General features: G+C 39.8%; 1 protein-coding gene across 4 annotated transcripts in view; it reads right to left on the bottom strand.

Annotated features, from left to right (window-relative positions):
- MED14 (mediator complex subunit 14) overlaps window positions 1-19456 on the bottom strand; it is a 75000-nt gene that overhangs the window by 34104 nt on the left and 21440 nt on the right. For all 4 annotated transcript variants that reach the window (XM_067723257.1, XM_067723254.1, XM_067723255.1 and 1 more), the window contains exons 11-16: window positions 18852-18977; window positions 16956-17034; window positions 8037-8196; window positions 4209-4403; window positions 3685-3819; window positions 1231-1307 (exon numbers count right to left, since the gene is read on the bottom strand). In XM_067723257.1, coding sequence (XP_067579358.1) covers window positions 1231-1307; window positions 3685-3819; window positions 4209-4403; window positions 8037-8196; window positions 16956-17034; window positions 18852-18977 — 772 coding nt within the window. The remainder of the gene's footprint in view (window positions 1-1230; window positions 1308-3684; window positions 3820-4208; window positions 4404-8036; window positions 8197-16955; window positions 17035-18851; window positions 18978-19456) is intronic.

Raw genomic sequence — 19456 nt, 5'->3', positions numbered from 1 at the left:
AGCTTTGCAAGTCCATCCTGGTCACCTTATAAATCACACACGCTGCCTTAGTTTTCCCTCTAAGCATCCTTTGGCCCCCTTGTCCTCTACCCGTTTAGAACCAAGCCCTCTGCCCATCTCCCCCTGCGTGCTCTTTCCTGGTGATGTAAGTTACTATCCCAGCTCAATTACTTTCACCTTGGTACCGACTCATTTACTTCTCCTGCCCAGACCAGTCACCTGGGCTTGAGACACAACCCTGCCTGCCCAAAGGGATGTCTAGGCACCTCAAACTTAGCAAAGCCCCTTCAAACTCACATCTTCGGTCCCGTCTTGGAAAACATCACTGTCATCCATCATTTGCCCAAGATAAAACTAAGAGTTAACTTTGCCACCTTCTCCTCTTTCTCACCTTCGACATCAATCTAATCACCAACCCCTTAAGATTTCGTCCCCTAAGTCCTTATGGAACTTTCTCTGGTCCAAGCTACTAAGAACTCTGGTGTGAACCATTTCAGCAACTAGTTTTGCTACTTCAGTCTTGTTCCCCTATCAGAGTGAGCTTTCAAAAACACCTATCTAATGATGTCAGTTTCTGCTTAAAATCATCTGATGGCTTCTTACTGCCATTGTGGTAAAGTCTAAATTCCTTAAGGACACTTACAAAGACCCTACAGGATCTGACCCCTTCCTGCTCACGTCTCTAGGTTCATCTCTCCTAACTCCTGCCACGCCCAACTTCCTTCAGTTCCAGGATGCCGAGCTTTCCCTTCCCTCTAAGCCTTCATTTTCGCAGTTATTCCTTCTGGTTAGGGGTGCCCACTCCCATTCTAGCTCCCTTTCCTCTGGCTAATTCTCACCTCTCCTTCAGTCTACGTACAACTGGTACTTCCTCAGGGATACCCTTCCTGACTTCTGAACTGGCCCAGATCCCCCTGCTATGTGAACCCACAGCATCCTGAAGGGCCCTTTCAGAATTCAAGGCTGACACATACTCACACTCAGTAAACACCTGTTGAATGAATGAAAGATAAGCCAGAGGAAAGACATCCTAAAATACCAAGTGCTGCTGGATCTCCACTTGGCAGGTGAAAGAGAACGCTCCCCCAGACCGTAGTCATTCCATGCAGAAATCTGTGACATCCGCAGGTTCTGAACTCGGCTTTATGCTGACTCATGGAAGGAGAGGGGCAGCACTGGCAGTGTGGCTGCAGTGTGTGGCACCAAGTCAGACACGTGACAGGGACTTACTTCAATAAGCGAATCGCATGACTGAAGCCATCACCTTCCATTTGCACTCCTTTATGTGGAATCTCCAGATTGGACAGCTGAAAACAGAAAAGCACAGTTATGTCAGACCACCAATTTGACAAAGGAAACTACCTTTTCTAAGTACTACTGTCTCTATTCTCGTGGCGTCTGTACTAGAGTCACTCTGTCCCAAACTGACAACGTATTAGGCATGAGCATTGTGCCCCATCATCCGATTTCCTGGGAAACCAAATAAGACTGGTTTTCTTGTGTGATTCAATTATGTTTGCTTGAAAACAAAGTTCGAGTCATAGCCACATCTCATTTTTAACCACAAACAATATTTTTCCGTTTATCACTTTTCTGGAATACATTTTTATTTTTAACAACTATTTCCTCCGTGAAACCCAAGAAGAAAAGATTTCCACTTTATGCATTTACCCAGTGAGATATCACTCCCAATTGGAGGATTCAGTAAATGAGTTCAAAAGATAAATGCAGGGATAGTGCCTGAGACCTTATCAGTGGGACTACAGGTTATTTGGGTATGCCAGGAAGTCATCTGATCTAGCAAAGAAATGCCTGCCTTCAGCACATATTCCCAGGCCTTCTCTGACAGAGTATTTATTTATTTATACCCACCTTGTTCCAGAAAGGATTTAAAGCAGCCCTAAGCATTTCACTGAGCCCTGCTCTTTGGGCCTGGGAAGAGCAGAGGTTTAGGAAAATAGCTGCTGACCAAATAGGCAGGAGGGGTCCAGATTCAAAAGGAAGCAAAGTGTGGGAGGGCTTCTCTTCTATGGATCAGAAATATAAACATTCCTGGTAAGACTAGATTTAGTTATTCACATCTCAATATAAATTACTTTAAGCAGAAAATGTGCTTGCTTTTACCTTTAACATATCTTTTTCATTGAGAGAAGAAAAAGTTACGTTTTTAAGAGCTTGACTGAGTTCAGTAGACTACTACAGAATGTTACATGGCCTATGTGTGCAACAGGTATAGGAGCACAGGGAAGGGGGACAGAGGCCATATGCCTACAGGTGTCTACAGGGACACTACGAAGACACAAGCTTTTGCAACTTCTAGCCTGTGGGTAATGGGGAAGACAGCAGACAATGAATGAGGCATTACACTGCCCCTGGGCATCATGTAGCCTCCCTTCCCACCGCAAGGGAGTAACTGAATGACATTCATGTAACCAATCCACATGGCACGATGAAAAAGCCCAACAACACAGTTAAGTAGATACAAGCACGGACACCGCACAGTTTTGGAGCTTTGGCCAGTTCCCAGCCAAGAGGACATCCGTCAAGCTTACAGTTCTAGGAGCAGGGACGTTGTGGACATAAGTATCTACTTTAGCCTATTTCTGGGCTTGCATTTTCTGGGCTACTGCTGCTCCTCACAATTTCACACCTTATTCTCGGCCTTCAGATCCCAAAACCCTATAAAGCAGCGGTTGGCATACAACAGCTCATGGGCCAAATCCAGCCACTGCCTGTTTTGGTAAATAAAGTTTTGCTGGAACACAGCCACACTCATTTGTTTAAATATCAACTATGGCTGGCTCACACTACAACAGCAGATTTGAAAAGCTGTAATAAAAGACTATGACCCACAAAGGCTTAAAATATTTACCATCTGGCCCTTTATAGAAAAAGTCTGTTGATTCCTGCCCTAAAGAATCAAAATGTTTTCAACAAGTCTTCCCAAGACTATCATCGTCAGCCCAACTGATATAATCCACTTCCATGTTTCTAGGTCTCTTCTTCATTCCCAATAATTTACAGAGGGGAGGAGTCTTACAGAAAGTAAAACTTTAAACTAGAGGGAAATAATTAAGGTTTTGATGTATTACTTTTAAGGGCTGCCAATCCTTGGCCAAAGTCCTTTTTGGAAATACAAAAACGCAGGTTCTGTTACCTCCCTTTACTTTCATGTTTGGGGATCATGCTGGATATCACGATTGTGTACTCTTGAAAGACACTAACTCTGCATAAGTCTATTGCTTCTTCCATAGGAAAAGAGTAAAAATTTAGTTTAATATTCTTTCTGACCCGCTTCTCAGAAAGGAACCCAATTTGATTAGTAAGCAATATGGACAGCTTCAGCCACTGAAAAATGAGCCACCCCTTTATCAACTACCCATCTCTAAAAGGGTAAATAATGTTCCTAAGAGGTATACAAGTAAGATGTTAATTCTCAAAAGTTGTCTTTTTTTTTTTAAACTAGAAGAATTTACTTTCCATTTCCACAAAGAACAGAAGGCCCACAATTTGGAACCAGAGAGATGAAATAATTTAAGTCATGTTTTACATGTATACCACGAGATGCTGTGATTTCAACCCCACCCCTCCCAAAATATACAAGTGATCACAACCATCTGGTTCTAATGGAATTCATGTAGCTTTAGCAAGGCATTTAAAAATTACTTAGATACCCCAAATTACCTCCAACCGAAGTCCTACAAATGGCATATTTGTATCACACATAGCGACAAAGTGAGCTAGAACTTTATTGAAGGCACACATTTCTCCTGATCGTTTGGTTTTCTTGGGTTCTACTGGACACAGATCATCAGACAACTAGAATTTAAGTAAAGAACACAAGTGGGTAAAAAAAGTACATGTGATGCAATTAGTTAAGGCAGTTGTACCACGGTAACAAAAGTCAAGGTAAACCAAAACAAATGTTAATTCATTCAACAAATATTTACTGAGCAAATATTGACCTAAACGCTAGAAATTTAGTAGTAAATATTATGTATTTAACAAGCTGTCTTTTGGAAAATGGTATATAATTATTAATTAAGAGAGAAACATTTGCAAGAATACATAGACATTTGTTACCTAAACCTTATTGCTGCTCAGTATCTTAAAAACCATACCAAATTCTTTCCCATTTAAAAATGGTTAAAGAGCACAGCAAAGTTCATACACGCAAACCCTGTGCTCATCCCTGTATGTGATCGTACCTTGCGCTTGGTACTGCTTCTAGGCTGCTTCCCGTTTTTTGTACGATAAACTAATTCCTGGATGTTTTCCTTGAACTGCAGCAGCAGGAGGGCCATGACAGGGCTGTCTTCACGATCTGCAGCATTCACAGACATGAAGTAGTACTGGTATGACAGCTGTGTGGGTTTATTGGGAACTTCCAACATCTCCACAACCTAAAAAGGCCCCAAATCAGAAATGAGTCTCAGAGACATAACTGATAAGTGTTGGATATTTTCCTCCTTATATCAAGTAGGGCTCAGAATTATATGCCTAATGTGGATGCCTTTTTTCTTTAAACAAGGACAAATCAGTCATGATCTCAAAAAAAAAGGCACTGCAATTAAATATGGAATTTGTTTTCTAAAAAAATAGATCAGGCTAAAGAACAGTGATAAAAGTAAATGCAACCATAAACTAGAGCAAATGGAACATTTAGACTATCAGCGTTAGGTGTTCTTGAATTCATACCTTAGCTTATAAATTGAAAACATTTTCTGCTTAAGTCCAGCAGGTCTTCTAGATTTTCTAGAATGGTATCTATTTTAAATTGCCCTGCTGTCTCTCTTAACCAATGAAACAGCCTAAGAATTCCACTCTTATGGCAGAAGAAAAATGACAACTACCTCTCATACTTGGAAGCATATAAAAATAAACTCTGATTTTTCAACTGAAATATACAGTCACTGTGAGGATAATAACATCAACAGTAGTTAACACTGATATAGAGCTTACTGTGTGCCACGTACTGTCCTAAGTACTTGACAGATGTTAACACATTTAATCCTCCTAAAAACTCTATGAAGTAGGGATTCTTATCTTCATTTTTCTGATAAAGAAACTGAGGCACAAAAAAGTTAGGTTAATTGCCCAGGGTCTCAGAGCTGAGAAGTGATACGTTTTGATCCTAGAAGTCTGGATCCAGAGACCTTGCTCTTACTCACTATAACAGCTGACTATTTTCAAGGTCTACCTAAAATTTAAAAGTCCCCTAAATACTTTAAGAAGTGAGAGAAATGAATGCCATTGGACAAGGCTCTTGACCAACACATACTTTTATGTCTCTGTTCCTGCCTCCCTTCTCTCCACCTCCTCCTCCCCACACACTCTCTTCAGGAAATTGTTTGGTCAACACGTAAGCATAAACGCTGAGGCACCTGAGGAAATGGAAGGATTAAAAGTAAAATGGAACTTCACTAAAGCTATACGGATGGCAAATTAGCACATGAAATGATATTCAACATCATCAGCCATCAGGGCAGCATAAATTAAGACTACAATAAGATACCACTACACATCTATCAGAACGGATAACATTTTTTTTTAAAGAAATTACTGTTGTGGTTTATGGGGTTTTTTAACTTATTAAGTTATTTATTTAGTTTTGGCTGCGTTGGGTCTTCGTTGCTGCACGCGGGCTTTCTCTAGTTGTGGTGAACGGGGGCTTCTCTTCGTTGTGGTGTGCGGGCTTCTCATTGCGGTGGCTTCTCTTGTTGTGGAGCACGGGCTCCAGTAGTTATGGCACACGGGCTCAGTAGCCGTGGCTCATGGGCTCTAGAGCGCAGGCTCAGCAGTTGTGGCGCACGGGCTTAGTTGCTCCGCAGCATGTGGGATCCTCCCAGACCAGGGCTCGAACCTGTGTCTTAACCACTGAGCCACCAGGGAAGTCCCGAATAGCTAACTTTTTTAAAAAAAATCACAATACCAAGTGCTGGCAAGAATTGCAGAGCAACTAGAACTCTCACGTATTGCTGGCAGGAATGCAAAATGGTCTGGCCACTTTGTTTTTTTTGTTTGTTTGTTTTGCGGTACACGGGCCTCTCACTGTTGTGGCCTCTCCCGTCGCGGCTAGCACAGGCTCCGGACGCGCAGGCTCAGCGGCCATGGCTCACGGGCCCAGCCGCTCCGCAGCATGTGGGATCTTCCCGGACCGGGGCACGAACCCGTGTCCCCTGCATTGGCAGGCGGACCCCCAACCACTGCGCCACCAGGGAAGCCCTGGTCTGGCCACTTTGGAAAACAGTTTGGCAGTTTCTTATAAAGCTAAACATACACTTAGTGTATGACCCAACAATCCCACTTTTAGTTACTTATCCAAAAGAAAACTTATGCTCACAAAAAAATCTATATGCAAAGGCTTATAGCGGCTTTATTCACAATTGCCCCAAACTGGAAACAACCCAGATGGCCTCCAATGAGAGGCTGGTCAAACAAACTGTGATACATCCATACCATGGAACACTACTCAGCAATAAAAAGCATGAACTATCATATATACAACGATATGGATGAAAATCAAAGGCATTATGCTGAGTGAAAGAAACGAAACTGAAAGGCAAATCTACAGAGACAGAAAACAGGTCCATGGTCACTAGATGAGAGTGGGGGGGGGGGTCTGATTATAGAGGAGAGCATGCGGGAGTTCTGGGGGATGATGGCAGTTACAAAACTGTATGCATTTTTTAAACTTCAGACACTAAAACATCTGAATTTTTACTGTATATAAATTATATCTCAATACAGCTGGCAAAAGTAAAATAGCAGAAAGACATTTAAAGGCAGGAAGACTTTCCTCTGTTCTTAATGTCCATGGTAGTTCTTCCCACTACTATGAACGTATCATCCTTAAGTGAGAAAGATGAAGGATGAAGAGTAGTATACATTCAGTTTTGGTCTAAACCACGAGAAACAAATTATTGCTTTATAGTAAATCACTAGTCACTGAAGCTTAAAGCCTGGCTTTTTGTTGATACTAAATAAGGTCAGAAAGTAATAAATTATAACCATTTACTTCTGTGTGTGGCTGGGTACAAAAGATCTTTGTGTGTTCACAGGTTTGATTATTATGTATATCATTTCATATGTAGACCGGGCAGCTCACAGAGAACTGAAACAACAATCCTCTGTCACGTGCCAGATATAGTTCCACAGCTGGTATTTTAGAATTCAGAAAAAAGTGAACTTCACATCAATGACAGACTTATTCATCGACATAAGTAACCCTAACTTAAGATATATCAGGCTACCTTTTTATGACAGTATCTTTTAAAAGTACAGCTTAAAACCTTAAAAAAAATGCACTCCCATTACCTTCAACCAACAATCCTGAATTAAGTTGTTTCAAACACCTTAGAATCTTATCTAGAAATAGCTACTTGGTATACACAAAAATTTCTACAAGCAGGAAATATATTTATAAAATATATGAGTCCATATTTCAAACTCTTTCAAATTTTAACCAATTCAATGATCTCAAAGAAACTACCAGAAAACATCTGGAGTGTAACAGGAATGAGGATTTTACAGTGTATTGAAAGGTACATGCAATCAATAAAATGGATATACATGCCTTCAATCAATTAAGGATGAGAAAATAAAGCTACTTTAGTCAGCCATATTTAAAAGGCAGCGTTATGCAAGTTAACATTTGATTAGAGCCAAACAAGTTTATCTGACACCAAAACATCTCCAAACCTTCACAGTAGTTGCTTTCAAATTTTTTCTTACACAGAGATGCCTCATTCCAAGCAGAAACTAGGCCTCACTACAGGAGAGATCCTAGGGTGAGGGATAGGGGCATACCTTATATTCACCAACCCTGCCTAATCATTATATAATTTCTTACAGACATGATTTTCCTCTCTCCCTCATCCCTACCATCTCTCTCCCCTCTCCTGGGTTGAGAATCACCATACAAAATTCAAATATCCAATAAAATACGTTTGCAAGTTAAAGCAAACAATAAATTATTCAAGATACTAATAGAATTACTGAACTCGATCACCCAAATCACCCCTTTGCATACTTACGATGTAGTATTGTGGAAGACGGGTAAGTTTAATGAACAGCTTATTCTTAGAAAGGTTTCCAATAGGATGGGTTGAATAATTGGACAGCTGCAATGTTTCACTGCTTATTGTAGGCAAGTGTTTTATAGATTGTTTGCAACGCTGTTGTCCAAGCCAAAACCTTAAAAGAGATAATCCAAATCACAAAATCATAGACGTTTCTGATGAACTGTGCGCTACTGATTTATAAATAGATTAAAGACCACTAAGAAACCAATTAATATGAAATTTAACTGAACTAGTAAAAGGGCACATGACCATAATGATGAATCATTCCTCTAGTTTTGTACTGGACTGTTAGTTCTAGTTCTAGTTTAAGGAGTTTAAACTGCAGTGTGAATGGATTTTAATTAATAAGGTAGAATTAACTAGTATTAAGGCTGAGACACTGTATCAGTTTATTATAGGAGATGAAAGATCTCCTATGCTTTATAAGACAGCACAAACTAATCTCAACATCTTTTATAAAATGCCTGAAGTGTTTATAAAACAAAATAGAACAACAAACAGTAAGTATAAAAGTATCTCATTTTTCTGGTATCACTGGAGATATTCAGTCCCAGTTTTTATACTGTGCAAATAAAGTGACAGGTATGCCTAGCAGGTGCCAGTAAGTGTTGCTTACCTTCTTCCCCGCTCTCTCAGTTAAGCCACCAGATTTCACTTTGATGCTTCTACTACAGTACTCCTCTTATTCCTTTTATCTGACTGTCTATCCTTGAGGCTAGGATACCATATAATATGTGAAAAAGGGATAAAATGATTGGTACACAAACTCTCACTGATCCACAATGAGACAACTCAAAATATAAGAATACAAATATAGAAGCTTTTCATAGCAACATAACAGTGCCACAACATCCAAGATCACGATCACTAGGCTTGCCTTGCATAACAGGGCACAGACCAGTTTGGATGTTGTTGCATTTCTGTGGTGAGCCACATGTGATACAAAATATGTACTAGTCATGTACAGTAAAGCCATGTTTAATAATATAATATTTTAAGGGCACTTTGTCAACTATTACCCCCCAAAATGTATAGCATCTGGAAACTGCTTTTTCACCCTGAAAAACAAATTTAACTACAGCTTCACAGGATCAATTGCTAGAACTATTAATAAAACAATGAAAATAAATTTTTAAAATACACCAATACTTGCCTCATTCTGGATGACAGTTAAAAACGAATATTCTGAACTTGCAAAAACTGCTTTCAGATCTCTACGTCCACTCTCATCAACATACCTTTGTGAGACTGGTATCTCTACTATGGATGTTATTTTAAAAAAACCATGGAAACACTTAAGATACACATTATCTCCTGTGATTTTCGTCATCAACAATCCAACCGAGATTAGTTACAACAAACCAGAAACAAGCTCATTTGCCACATTAAAAATCTAAATCTATTACAAATGTAATATATATAAATTATAAATGTGTGAATAATACACACAAGATATTCTTTCAAAGCATATATGGGATTGCTATTTCACTCAACTTTTTTTTTTTTTTTTTGCGGTACACAGGCCTCTCACTGTTGTGGCCTCTCCCGTTCCGGAGGCGCAGGCTCAGTGGCCATGGCGCATGGGCCCAGCCGCTCCGCGGCATGTGGGATCTTCCCAGACCGGGACATGAACCCGCGTCCCCTGCATCGGCAGGCGGACTCTCAACCACTGCGCCACCAGGGAAGCCCTCACTCAACTTTTTTGTTACGACTTTGCAGAAGAAAAAAAAATTTTGAGTGAGTTACGGGCGGAAGACGGAGGAAGAGTAAGACTCGGAGATCACCTTCCTCCCCACAGATACATCAGATATACATCTACACATGTAACAACTCCTACAGAACACCTACTGAATGCTGGCAGAAGACCTCAGACCTCCCAAAAGGCAAGGAACTCCCCACGTACCTGGGTAAGGCAAAAGAAAAAAGAATAAACAGAGACAACAGAATAGGGACGGGACCTGCACCAGTGGGAGGGAGCTGTGAAGGAGGAAAGGTTTCCACACACTAGGAAGCCCCTTCGCGGGCGGAGACTGCGGGAGGGGGGGAGCTTCGGGGCCGCGGAGGAGAGCGCAGCTACAGGGGTGCGGAGGGCAAAGTGGAGAGATTCCTGCACAGAGGATGGGTGCCGACCGGCACTCACCAGCCCGAGAGGCTCGTCTGCTGACCCGCCGGGGCAGGCGGGGCTGGGAGCTGAGGCTCGGGCTTCGGTCAGAGCGCAGGGAGAGGGCTGGTGGCGTGAACACAGCCTGAAAGGGGCTAGTACAGCTAACCGGGAGGGAGTCCGGGAAAAGTCTGGAGCTGCCGAAGAGGCAAGAGACTTTTTCTTCCCTCTTTGTCTCCTGGTGCGCGAGGAGAGGGGATTAAGAGCGCTGCTTAAAGGAGCTCCAGACACGGGTGTGAGCCGGGGCTAACAGCGTGGGCCCCAGAGACGGACATGAGAGGCTAAGGCCCCTGCTGCCACCACCAAGAAGCCTGTGTGCGAGCACAGGTCACTATCCACACCTCCCCTCCCGGGAGCCTGTGCAGCCCGCCACTGCCAGGGTCCCGGGATCCAGGGACAACTTCCCTGGGAAAACACACAGCGCCCTCAGGCTGGTCACGCCGGCCTCTGCCTCTGCAGGCTTGCCCTGCATCCATACCCCTTCCTCCCCCTGGCCTGAGTGAGCCAGAGCCCCCGAATCAGCTGCTCCTTTAACCCCGCCCTGTCTGAGCGAAGAACAGACGCCCTCAGGTGACCTACACTCAGAGGCGGGGCCAGATCCAAAGCTGAGCCCCTGGGAGCTGTGCGAACAAAGAAGAGAAAGGGAAATCTCTCCCAGCAGCCTCAGGAGCAGCGGATTAAATCTCCACAATCAACTTGATGTACCCTGCATCTGTGGAATACATGAATACACAACGAATCATCCCAAATTGAGGAGGTGGACTTTGAGAGCAAGATTTATTATTTTTTCCCCTTTTCCTCTTTTGGTGGGTGTGTATGTATATGCTTCTGTGTGAGATTTTGTCTGTATAGCTTTTTTTTTTTGCGGTACGCAGGCCTCTCACTATTGTGGCCTCTCCCGTTGTGGAGCACAGGCTCCAGACGCGCAGTCTCAGTGGCCATGGCTCACGGGCCCAGCCGCTCTGCAGCATGTGGGATCTTTGCGGACCGGGACACGAACCTGTGTCCCCTACATTGGCAGGCGGACTCTCAACCACTGCGCCACCAGGGAAGCCCTGTCTGTATAGATTTGCCTTCACCATTTGTCCTAAGGTTCTGTGCGTCCGGTTTTTTTTTACATTTTTAAAAAATTTTTTTCTTAATAATTTTTATTTTAATAACTTTATTTTATCTTACTTTATTTTCTTTTATCCTCTTTCTTTCTACTTTTTCTCCCTTGTATTCTGAGCTGTGTGGATGAAAGGCTCTTGGTGCTGCAGGCAGGAGTCAGTACTGTGCCTCTGACGTGGGAGAGACAACTTCAGGACACTGGTCCGCAAGAGACCTCCCAGCTCCACGTAATATCAAATGGTGAAAATCTCCCAGAGATCTGCATCTCAACACCAACACCAAGCTTCACTCAACGACCAGCAAACTACAGTGCTGGACACCCTATGCCAAACAACTAGCAAGACAGGAACATAACCCCACCCATTAGCAGAGAGGCTGCCTAAAATCATAGTAAGTCCACAGACACCCCGAAACATACCACCAGACGTGGACCTGCCCACCAGAAAGACAAGATCCAGCCTCATCCACCAGAACACAGGCACTAGTCCCCTCCAACAGGAAACCTACACAACCCACTGAACCAACTTTAGCCACTGGGGACAGACACCAAGAACAATGGGAACTACGAACCTGCAGCCTGCAAAAAGGAGACCACAAAGACAGTAAGATAAGCAAAATGAGAAGACAGAAGAACACACAGCAGATGAAGGAGCAAGATAAAAACCCACCAGACCTAACAAATGAAGAGGAAATAGGCAGTCTACCTGAAAAAGAATTCAGAATAATGATAGTAAAGATGATCCAAAATCTTGGAAATAGAATGGACAAAATGCAAGAAACATTTAACAAGGAACTAGAAGAACTAAAGATGAAACAAGCAACGATGAACAACACAATAAATGAAATGAAAAATACTCTAGATGGGATCAATAGCAGAATAACTGAGGCAGAAGAACGGATAAGTGACCTGGAAGATAAAATAGTGGAAATAACTACTGCAGAGCAGAATAAAGAAAAAAGAATGAAAAGAACTGAGGACAGTCTCAGAGACCTCTGGGACAACTTTAAACACACCAACATTCGAATTATAGGGGTTCCAGAAGAAGAGAAAAAGAAAGGGACTGAGAAAATATTTGAAGAGATTATAGTTGAAAACTTCCCTAAAATGGGAAAGGAAATAGTTAATCAAGTCCAGGAAGCACATAGAGTCCCATACAGGATAAATCCAAGGAGAAACACGCCAAGACACATATTAATCAAACTGTCAAAAATTAAATACAAAGAAAACATATTAAAAGCAGCAAGGGAAAAACAACAAATAACACACAAGGGAATCCCCATCAGGTTAACAGCTGATCTTTCAGCAGAAACTCTGCAAGCCAGAAGGGACTGGCAGGACATATTTAAAGTGATGAAGGAGAAAAACCTACAAGCAAGATTACTCTACCCAGCAAGGATCTCATTCAGATTTGATGGAGAAATTAAAACCTTTACAGACAAGCAAAAGCTGAGAGAGTTCAGCACCACCAAACCAGCTCTACAACAACTGCTAAAGGAGCTTCTCTAGGCAAAAAACACAAGAGAAGGAAAAGACCTACAATAACGAACCCAAAACAATTAAGAAAATGGGAATAGGAGCATACATACCGATAATTACCTTAAATGTAAATGGATTAAATGCTCCCACCAAAAGACACAGACTGGCTGAATGGATACAAAAACAAGACCCATATATATGCTGTCTACAAGAGACCCACTTCAGACCTAGAGACACATACAGACTGAAAGTAAGGGGATGGAAAAAGATATTCCATGCAAATGGAAACCAAAAGAAAGCTGGAGTAGCAATTCTCATATCAGACAAAACACTTGAAAATAAAGACTATTAGAAGAGACAAAGAAGGACACTACAGAATGATCAAGGGATCGATCCAAGAAGAAGATATAACAATTGTAAATATTTATGCACCCAACATAGGAGCACCTCAATACATAAGGCAAGTACTAACAGCCATGAAAGGGGAAATCGACAGTAACACATTCATAGTAGGGGACTTTAACACCCCACTTTCACCAATGGACAGATCATCCAAAATGAAAATAAATAAGGAAACACAAGCTTTAAATGATACATTAAACAAGATGGACTTAATTGATGTTTATAGGACATTCCATCCAAAAAACAACAGAATACACATTTTTCTCAAGTGCTCATGGAACATTCTCCGGGATAGATCATATCTTGGGTCACAAATCAAGCCTTGGTACATTTAAGAAAATTGAAATCGTATCAAGTATCTTTTCTGACCACAACGCTATGAGACTAGATATCAATTACAGGAAAAGATCTGTAAAAAATACAAACACATGGAGGCTAAACAATACACTACTTAATAACGAAGTGATCACCGAAGAAGTCAAAGAGGAAATCAAAAAATACCTAGAAACAAATGACAATGGAGACACGACGACCCAAAACCTATGGGATGCAGCAAAAGCAGTTCTAAGAGGGAAGTTTATACCAATACAATCCTACCTTAAGAAACAGGAAACATCTCGAATAAACAACCTAAACTTGAACCAAAAGCAATTAGAGAAAGAAGAACAAAATCCCCCAAAGTTAGCAGAAGGAAAGAAATCATAAAGAGGAGATCAGAAATAAATGAAAAAGAAATGAAGGAAACGATAGCAAAGATCAATAAAACTAAAAGCTGGTTCTTTGAGAAGATAAACAAAATTGATAAACCGTTAGCCAGACTCATCAAGAAAAAAAGGGAGAAGACTCAAATCAATAGAATTAGAAATGAAAACGGAAAAGTAACAACTGTCACTGCAGAAATACAAAAGATCACGAGAGATTACTAAAAGCAACTCTTTGCCAATAAAATGGACAACCTGGAAGAAATGGACAAATTCTTAGAAATGCACAACATGCCAAGACTGAATCAGGAAAAAATAGAAAATACGAACAGATCAATCACAAGCACTGAAATTGAAACTGGGATTAAAATTTTCCAACAAACAAAAGCCCAGGAACAGATGGCTTCACAGGCGAATTCTATCAAACATTTAGAGAAGAGCTAATACCTATCCTTCTCAAACTCATACCACAATGTTCATTGCAGCTCTATTTACAATAGCCAGGAGATGGAAGCAACCTAAGTGTCCATCATCGGATGAATAGATAAAGAAGATGTGGCACATATATACAATGGAATATTACTCAGCCATAAAAAGAAACGAAATTGAGTTGTTTGTTGTGGGGTGGATGGACCTAGAGTCTGTCATACAGAGTGAAGTAAGTCAGAAAGAGAAAGACAAATACTGTATGCTTACACATATATATGGAATCTAAGGGGAAAAAATGTCATGAAGAACCTAGGGGTAAGACAGGAATAAAGACACAGACCTACTAGAGAATGGACTTGAGGATATGGGGAGGGGGGAAGGGTAAGCTGTGACAAAGTGTGAGAGTGGCATGGACATCTATACACTACCAAACGTAAAATATAGCTAGTGGTAAGCAGCCGCATAGCACAGGGAGATCAGCTCGGTGCTTTGTGACCACCTAGAGGGGTGGGATAGGGAGGGTGGGAGGGAGGGAGACGCAAGAGGGAAGAGATATGGGAACATATGTATATGTATAACTGATTCACTTTGTTATAAAGCAAAAACTAACACCATTGTAAAGGAATTATACTCCAATAAAGATGATAAAAAAAGAAAAAAAAGAAAAACAAATTTGAGTGAAGAGTATCTTGTCTGTATATGTTCACTTTCAATGAAAAATAAATAGATTTTGAATTTTTTTCTTGTATTTTTTGTTCTGATTTTATGTATTGAAATGCAATTTTATGTCTGTTCACTCTAATAAAAAAATGGAGGCTTATATTTTGAACATGTTTTTTCAATTCTTTTTTCTAGAATTTGTTTTCATTGCATGTTATAAAAAAAAAGTAATCACATGAACAGATGCCCAACACCATTAGTCCCTAAAAAAATGTAAGTAAAAACCACAGTCAGACACCTGTCCCACTCACTAGGATGGCCACTGTCAAAGACAGTAATGAGCGCTGAAAAGGATGTAGAGAAATGGAAACCCTCATACACTGCTGATGTCACTGTAAAATGGCACAACTACTTTGCATACTAGTATGGCAACTTCTTTAAAAGCTTAAATTTACTGTATGATCCAGTAATTCCATTCCTAGTGGAATGAGAAGTCTAGCCATATATTTGCACATGAATACTCACAGTTGTGTTATTCATAAGAGCCAAAAAAGTGGAAACAATCCAAATGTCCATCAACTGATGAATGGATAAATAAAATGTGGCCTAGCCATACAAGGGAATGTTAGTTAGCCATAAAAAGGAATGGAGTACTGGTACATGCTTCAACATGGATGAATCCCAAAACATTATGCTAAATGAAAGAAGCCAGTCACAGAAGACCACATACTTTATGATTCCATTTATATGAAATGTCCAGAAAAGAAAAATCTACAAAAACAGAAAGTAGATTCATAGTTGCCTGGGGCTGAGGCTGGGAATGGGGATTAACTGTAAATGAGCATCTTTTTGAGGCAACGGAAATGTTCTAATTGTTCTAAAACTGGATTGTGGTTATGGTTGCAAAACTCAGTAAATTTAATACAAGTCACTGAACTGTACACTTAAAACAGTTGAATTTTACGATATGTACATTATATTTCAATAGTTATTTCAAAAAATTTAACGTCCCATGATAGATTAGTGATAAACTGGTCATTCACCAAAGATCATCTGAGAAGCACCACTGTAAGTGACAACCAGGGGACCTTTCCTATAAATAATGTGAGTTTAAGTATAGGTACACATTTGATAAGTTTAAAGCTTTTGGGACTTGACTTTCTGGTTTTAGGTTATATTTCTACTAGCTGGAACTGCCCAAAAGCGTTAAGTTATGCAAGATGTGAATTATCAAGATTTAAGTATTTAAATCCCACTGAACAGTCTGGCCCCACACCCCCACACCCCCACTCCGCCACTTGCCAGTTTGGTTTTAATCTCTGATATTTATTTTTATCCCTTGGAATTCTGTTTTATCGATTTAAAAAGAGTCTGTTAGAGTTGCCATAATGGTACCTTTGTGTACCAGGGTGGTAATGAAACCTCACACAATTATCTCTAGCTCCATTTTCAGTTTTATTTAGTTTAACAGTCTGAAGCATTCAAAGGATTCTGAGACAAGCTGAATGACAGTATTAGAGAAGCAGAAATGACTACTCTGAAAGTGTCAGCTGGTAGATTCATACCATGAAGATTATCCCAGATAAGAGCAAATAAGACTCTACTGCAAAAAACACTAGATACAATAAAATTCATTGTGTAAGTATTTGGGAGAGTGCTTGCACAGGAGAAAATGTGAGTGTCAAAGCTGAGTGAATCAAAGCTGAGTGTCATGCCCTTCATACCTATATTTGCTCTAGAGGGGAATTTGATACAAAGCACTGCCATCTTGGACCTATTCCAAGAAAATTTAGATTCTAAGTACCAAAAGGTACTCAAGTTTCATGTCATAAACATTAAGGATAGTGGGTGATCAAGAGTAATGATGGAGAAGAAAATATTATCTTGTCAAAAGAAGTTTCCATTTTTAGTTTTGAACTACATAAACTCACTTAAGTTGCTGAATCCAAGGAATGATCCGTTTCATATCATCATTCACAGACTTCTCCATGTCATCCAGTGTGGCCTGGTCTATAACATAAAGTACTTCATTAATTAATTGCTTACATGAGACACAAGATACCCAGGTAGCCCAAAATTTAAATGAAAATTATTGTTTTAGGCAGAAAGTAGTGTTATTTTTGAGTCAGAGAAAAACTAAACGGAACGCATCATGAGGCATAAATTAACCTAATTTGTTTTCCCTCTTTAACATTTAGGGATAATTAATAGCAAATGTACATTAGCAGGAAGAACAAGTAACAAACAACACGAATTAATTCTTCGCCTATAGTTTAATTACCAAAATTCTTAGTCTAATTAGTTAATATTATTAACTTGTATGTATTTCAAAGTCATAGTATTACTAGACTTAGAACCTTAAAAATTATAAAACTCCATTAAAATGTTTATTTATTAAACACAAATGATCTCTGGCATAAGCACGATCTGTTGGCTGAAGATTAGCTTGCTAAATGTCACTTAGAATTTTTAATGACCTAGAAAATGCCAATAATAGAATGTTGAGCAAAAAGCAAAATATAAAATGAGTTCAACTAAAGAAAGAAGTATAGAAAAAATTAGAAGAGCATTGCTATGGATTGAACTGCATCCCCCCAAATTCATATGTTGAAGCCCTAACTCCTCATGTGATAGTGTTTAGAGGTGGAGCCTTTGGGAGATAATTAGGTTTAGATAAGGTCATGAGGGTAGGCCCTCATATAAGATTAGTGCCCTTATAAAGAGACACCAGAGAGCTTGCTCTCTCTCTCTTCCTGCCATGTGAGGATACAGCATGAAGGCTGATGACTATAAGCCAGGAAGAAAGCTCTCAACATAACCTGACCATGGTGGCAACCTTATCTCATACTTGAAACCTCCAAAACTGTGAGAAAATAAGTTTCTGTTATTTAAGCCACCCACTCTGTGGTTCCCTGTTATGGCAGCCTGAGCTAAGACAAGCATATATCCACTAAAAACAATAATTACCAACAGGCAACTACTTTTTTGCTCCTCTCATTTTTACATGTTTAGTTTTTCTACTTATGAGTATGTACTGTGTTAATCATCAAGAAAACAGTTAAATAAAGTTTTGAAGAGCAAACAACAATTTCCTAATGTGTCACTTATCATTTAGCCATCATAAATGTGATGTGATTCAAAGTAATGAGGCCACTTTTCCATAAGCAGTTCATAGAAAAATCTATCTTTATAGCCATACGACATAGCCATACGATATAACCAGAAAGCCTTTTATTTTCATCAATCTATCTAGCTTAATATTAATTTCAAATGGTAAATGTGCTAATATATTCAAGAACACTATTCCATCAGCAATACAAAAACACTAAGTTCCTAGTATTTCATCATTTCAGAACACCAACTTGGTAACAGAACATGCTAGAAATCAAACTTCAATTTCTACTGTGTTTAAGCCAGAAAAAAAATCCTTTCCTACAGGATTCTGTACCCTGAGTCATCTGAGATGTTTATACCGTCATAAATTTGTTCTTCAGCTGTGAATGACATTAGATTGTAGTCTTCTCCATGACACCCTACTATTAGTGGTAAAATAGTTAATCTAAGAAAAGATCAGCCATCAATATTATTACTTTTACATAAGAGAAACAACATGAATGTACTTCATACTGGGAAGTTTCACTTCTGGTACAAGAGAGTTAAAATGGGCCCCAAGGAATAGACATCAGCCAGAGTTATTCCTTCCATATCTACTTTCCATACACTGTTTATACCACCCCTCCCAATACCTTATGGCAAAAAATTTTTATTCTGCTTTTGTTAAAAGTATTTTTCTTTACCTTGAGTGAGTCTATCATTTAGTAACTTACCAAGTCCATAAAGCATCAACTGGAACATTCCAGAATGCAAATCTACAAAAATGTGTAGACACTCCGAATTACCACAGGGCTCCAAGATGGGAACAACAAGAGCTGGAAGTGCAGTCTCTATGGAAGCTGAACAGTTAAGAATTAAGTTATATTTCTATCTGAATATCCACCCCCCCAAAAAAATACATATATTTCTCAGTGAGTAGAAACGAACCAACTGCTGAATGATCCTGAATGTTACAGGAAAAACATAATTTTGCTAAACTGGGTTAGTAATATTACGTCACTTAGTAGCTCAAAAGCAGAATGTAATCTACAAGGTGACCTGAAACAAACACACCCATCTCAAATACTACAGCAAAGAAAAAAACCCTCCAAGATTCCTTTAAAAAGGTTAAAATAGCTCGTGAAAATTTAACCTTATCAGTGAGCTGAGTTCTAGTTTTACTTTCACACAGTAATTACTAATAAGCTAATTTGAAGGATTTTCTTTCTGATATAATGGGAAAAAAATATTGTTTGGTAAATAGAATAAACTTCATTTATGGCCTAAATATTTTTAATGCCATTTTTCATAAAGAGAGGTTTTTCTGGCAATTAGGGCC

This window comes from Pseudorca crassidens, chromosome X (assembly GCF_039906515.1).
Source record: "Pseudorca crassidens isolate mPseCra1 chromosome X, mPseCra1.hap1, whole genome shotgun sequence".
NCBI classification, from domain to species: domain Eukaryota; kingdom Metazoa; phylum Chordata; class Mammalia; order Artiodactyla; family Delphinidae; genus Pseudorca; species Pseudorca crassidens.
The sequence above is the reverse complement of the archived record's forward strand: the minus strand, read 5'-3'. Positions and strand labels throughout refer to the sequence as shown.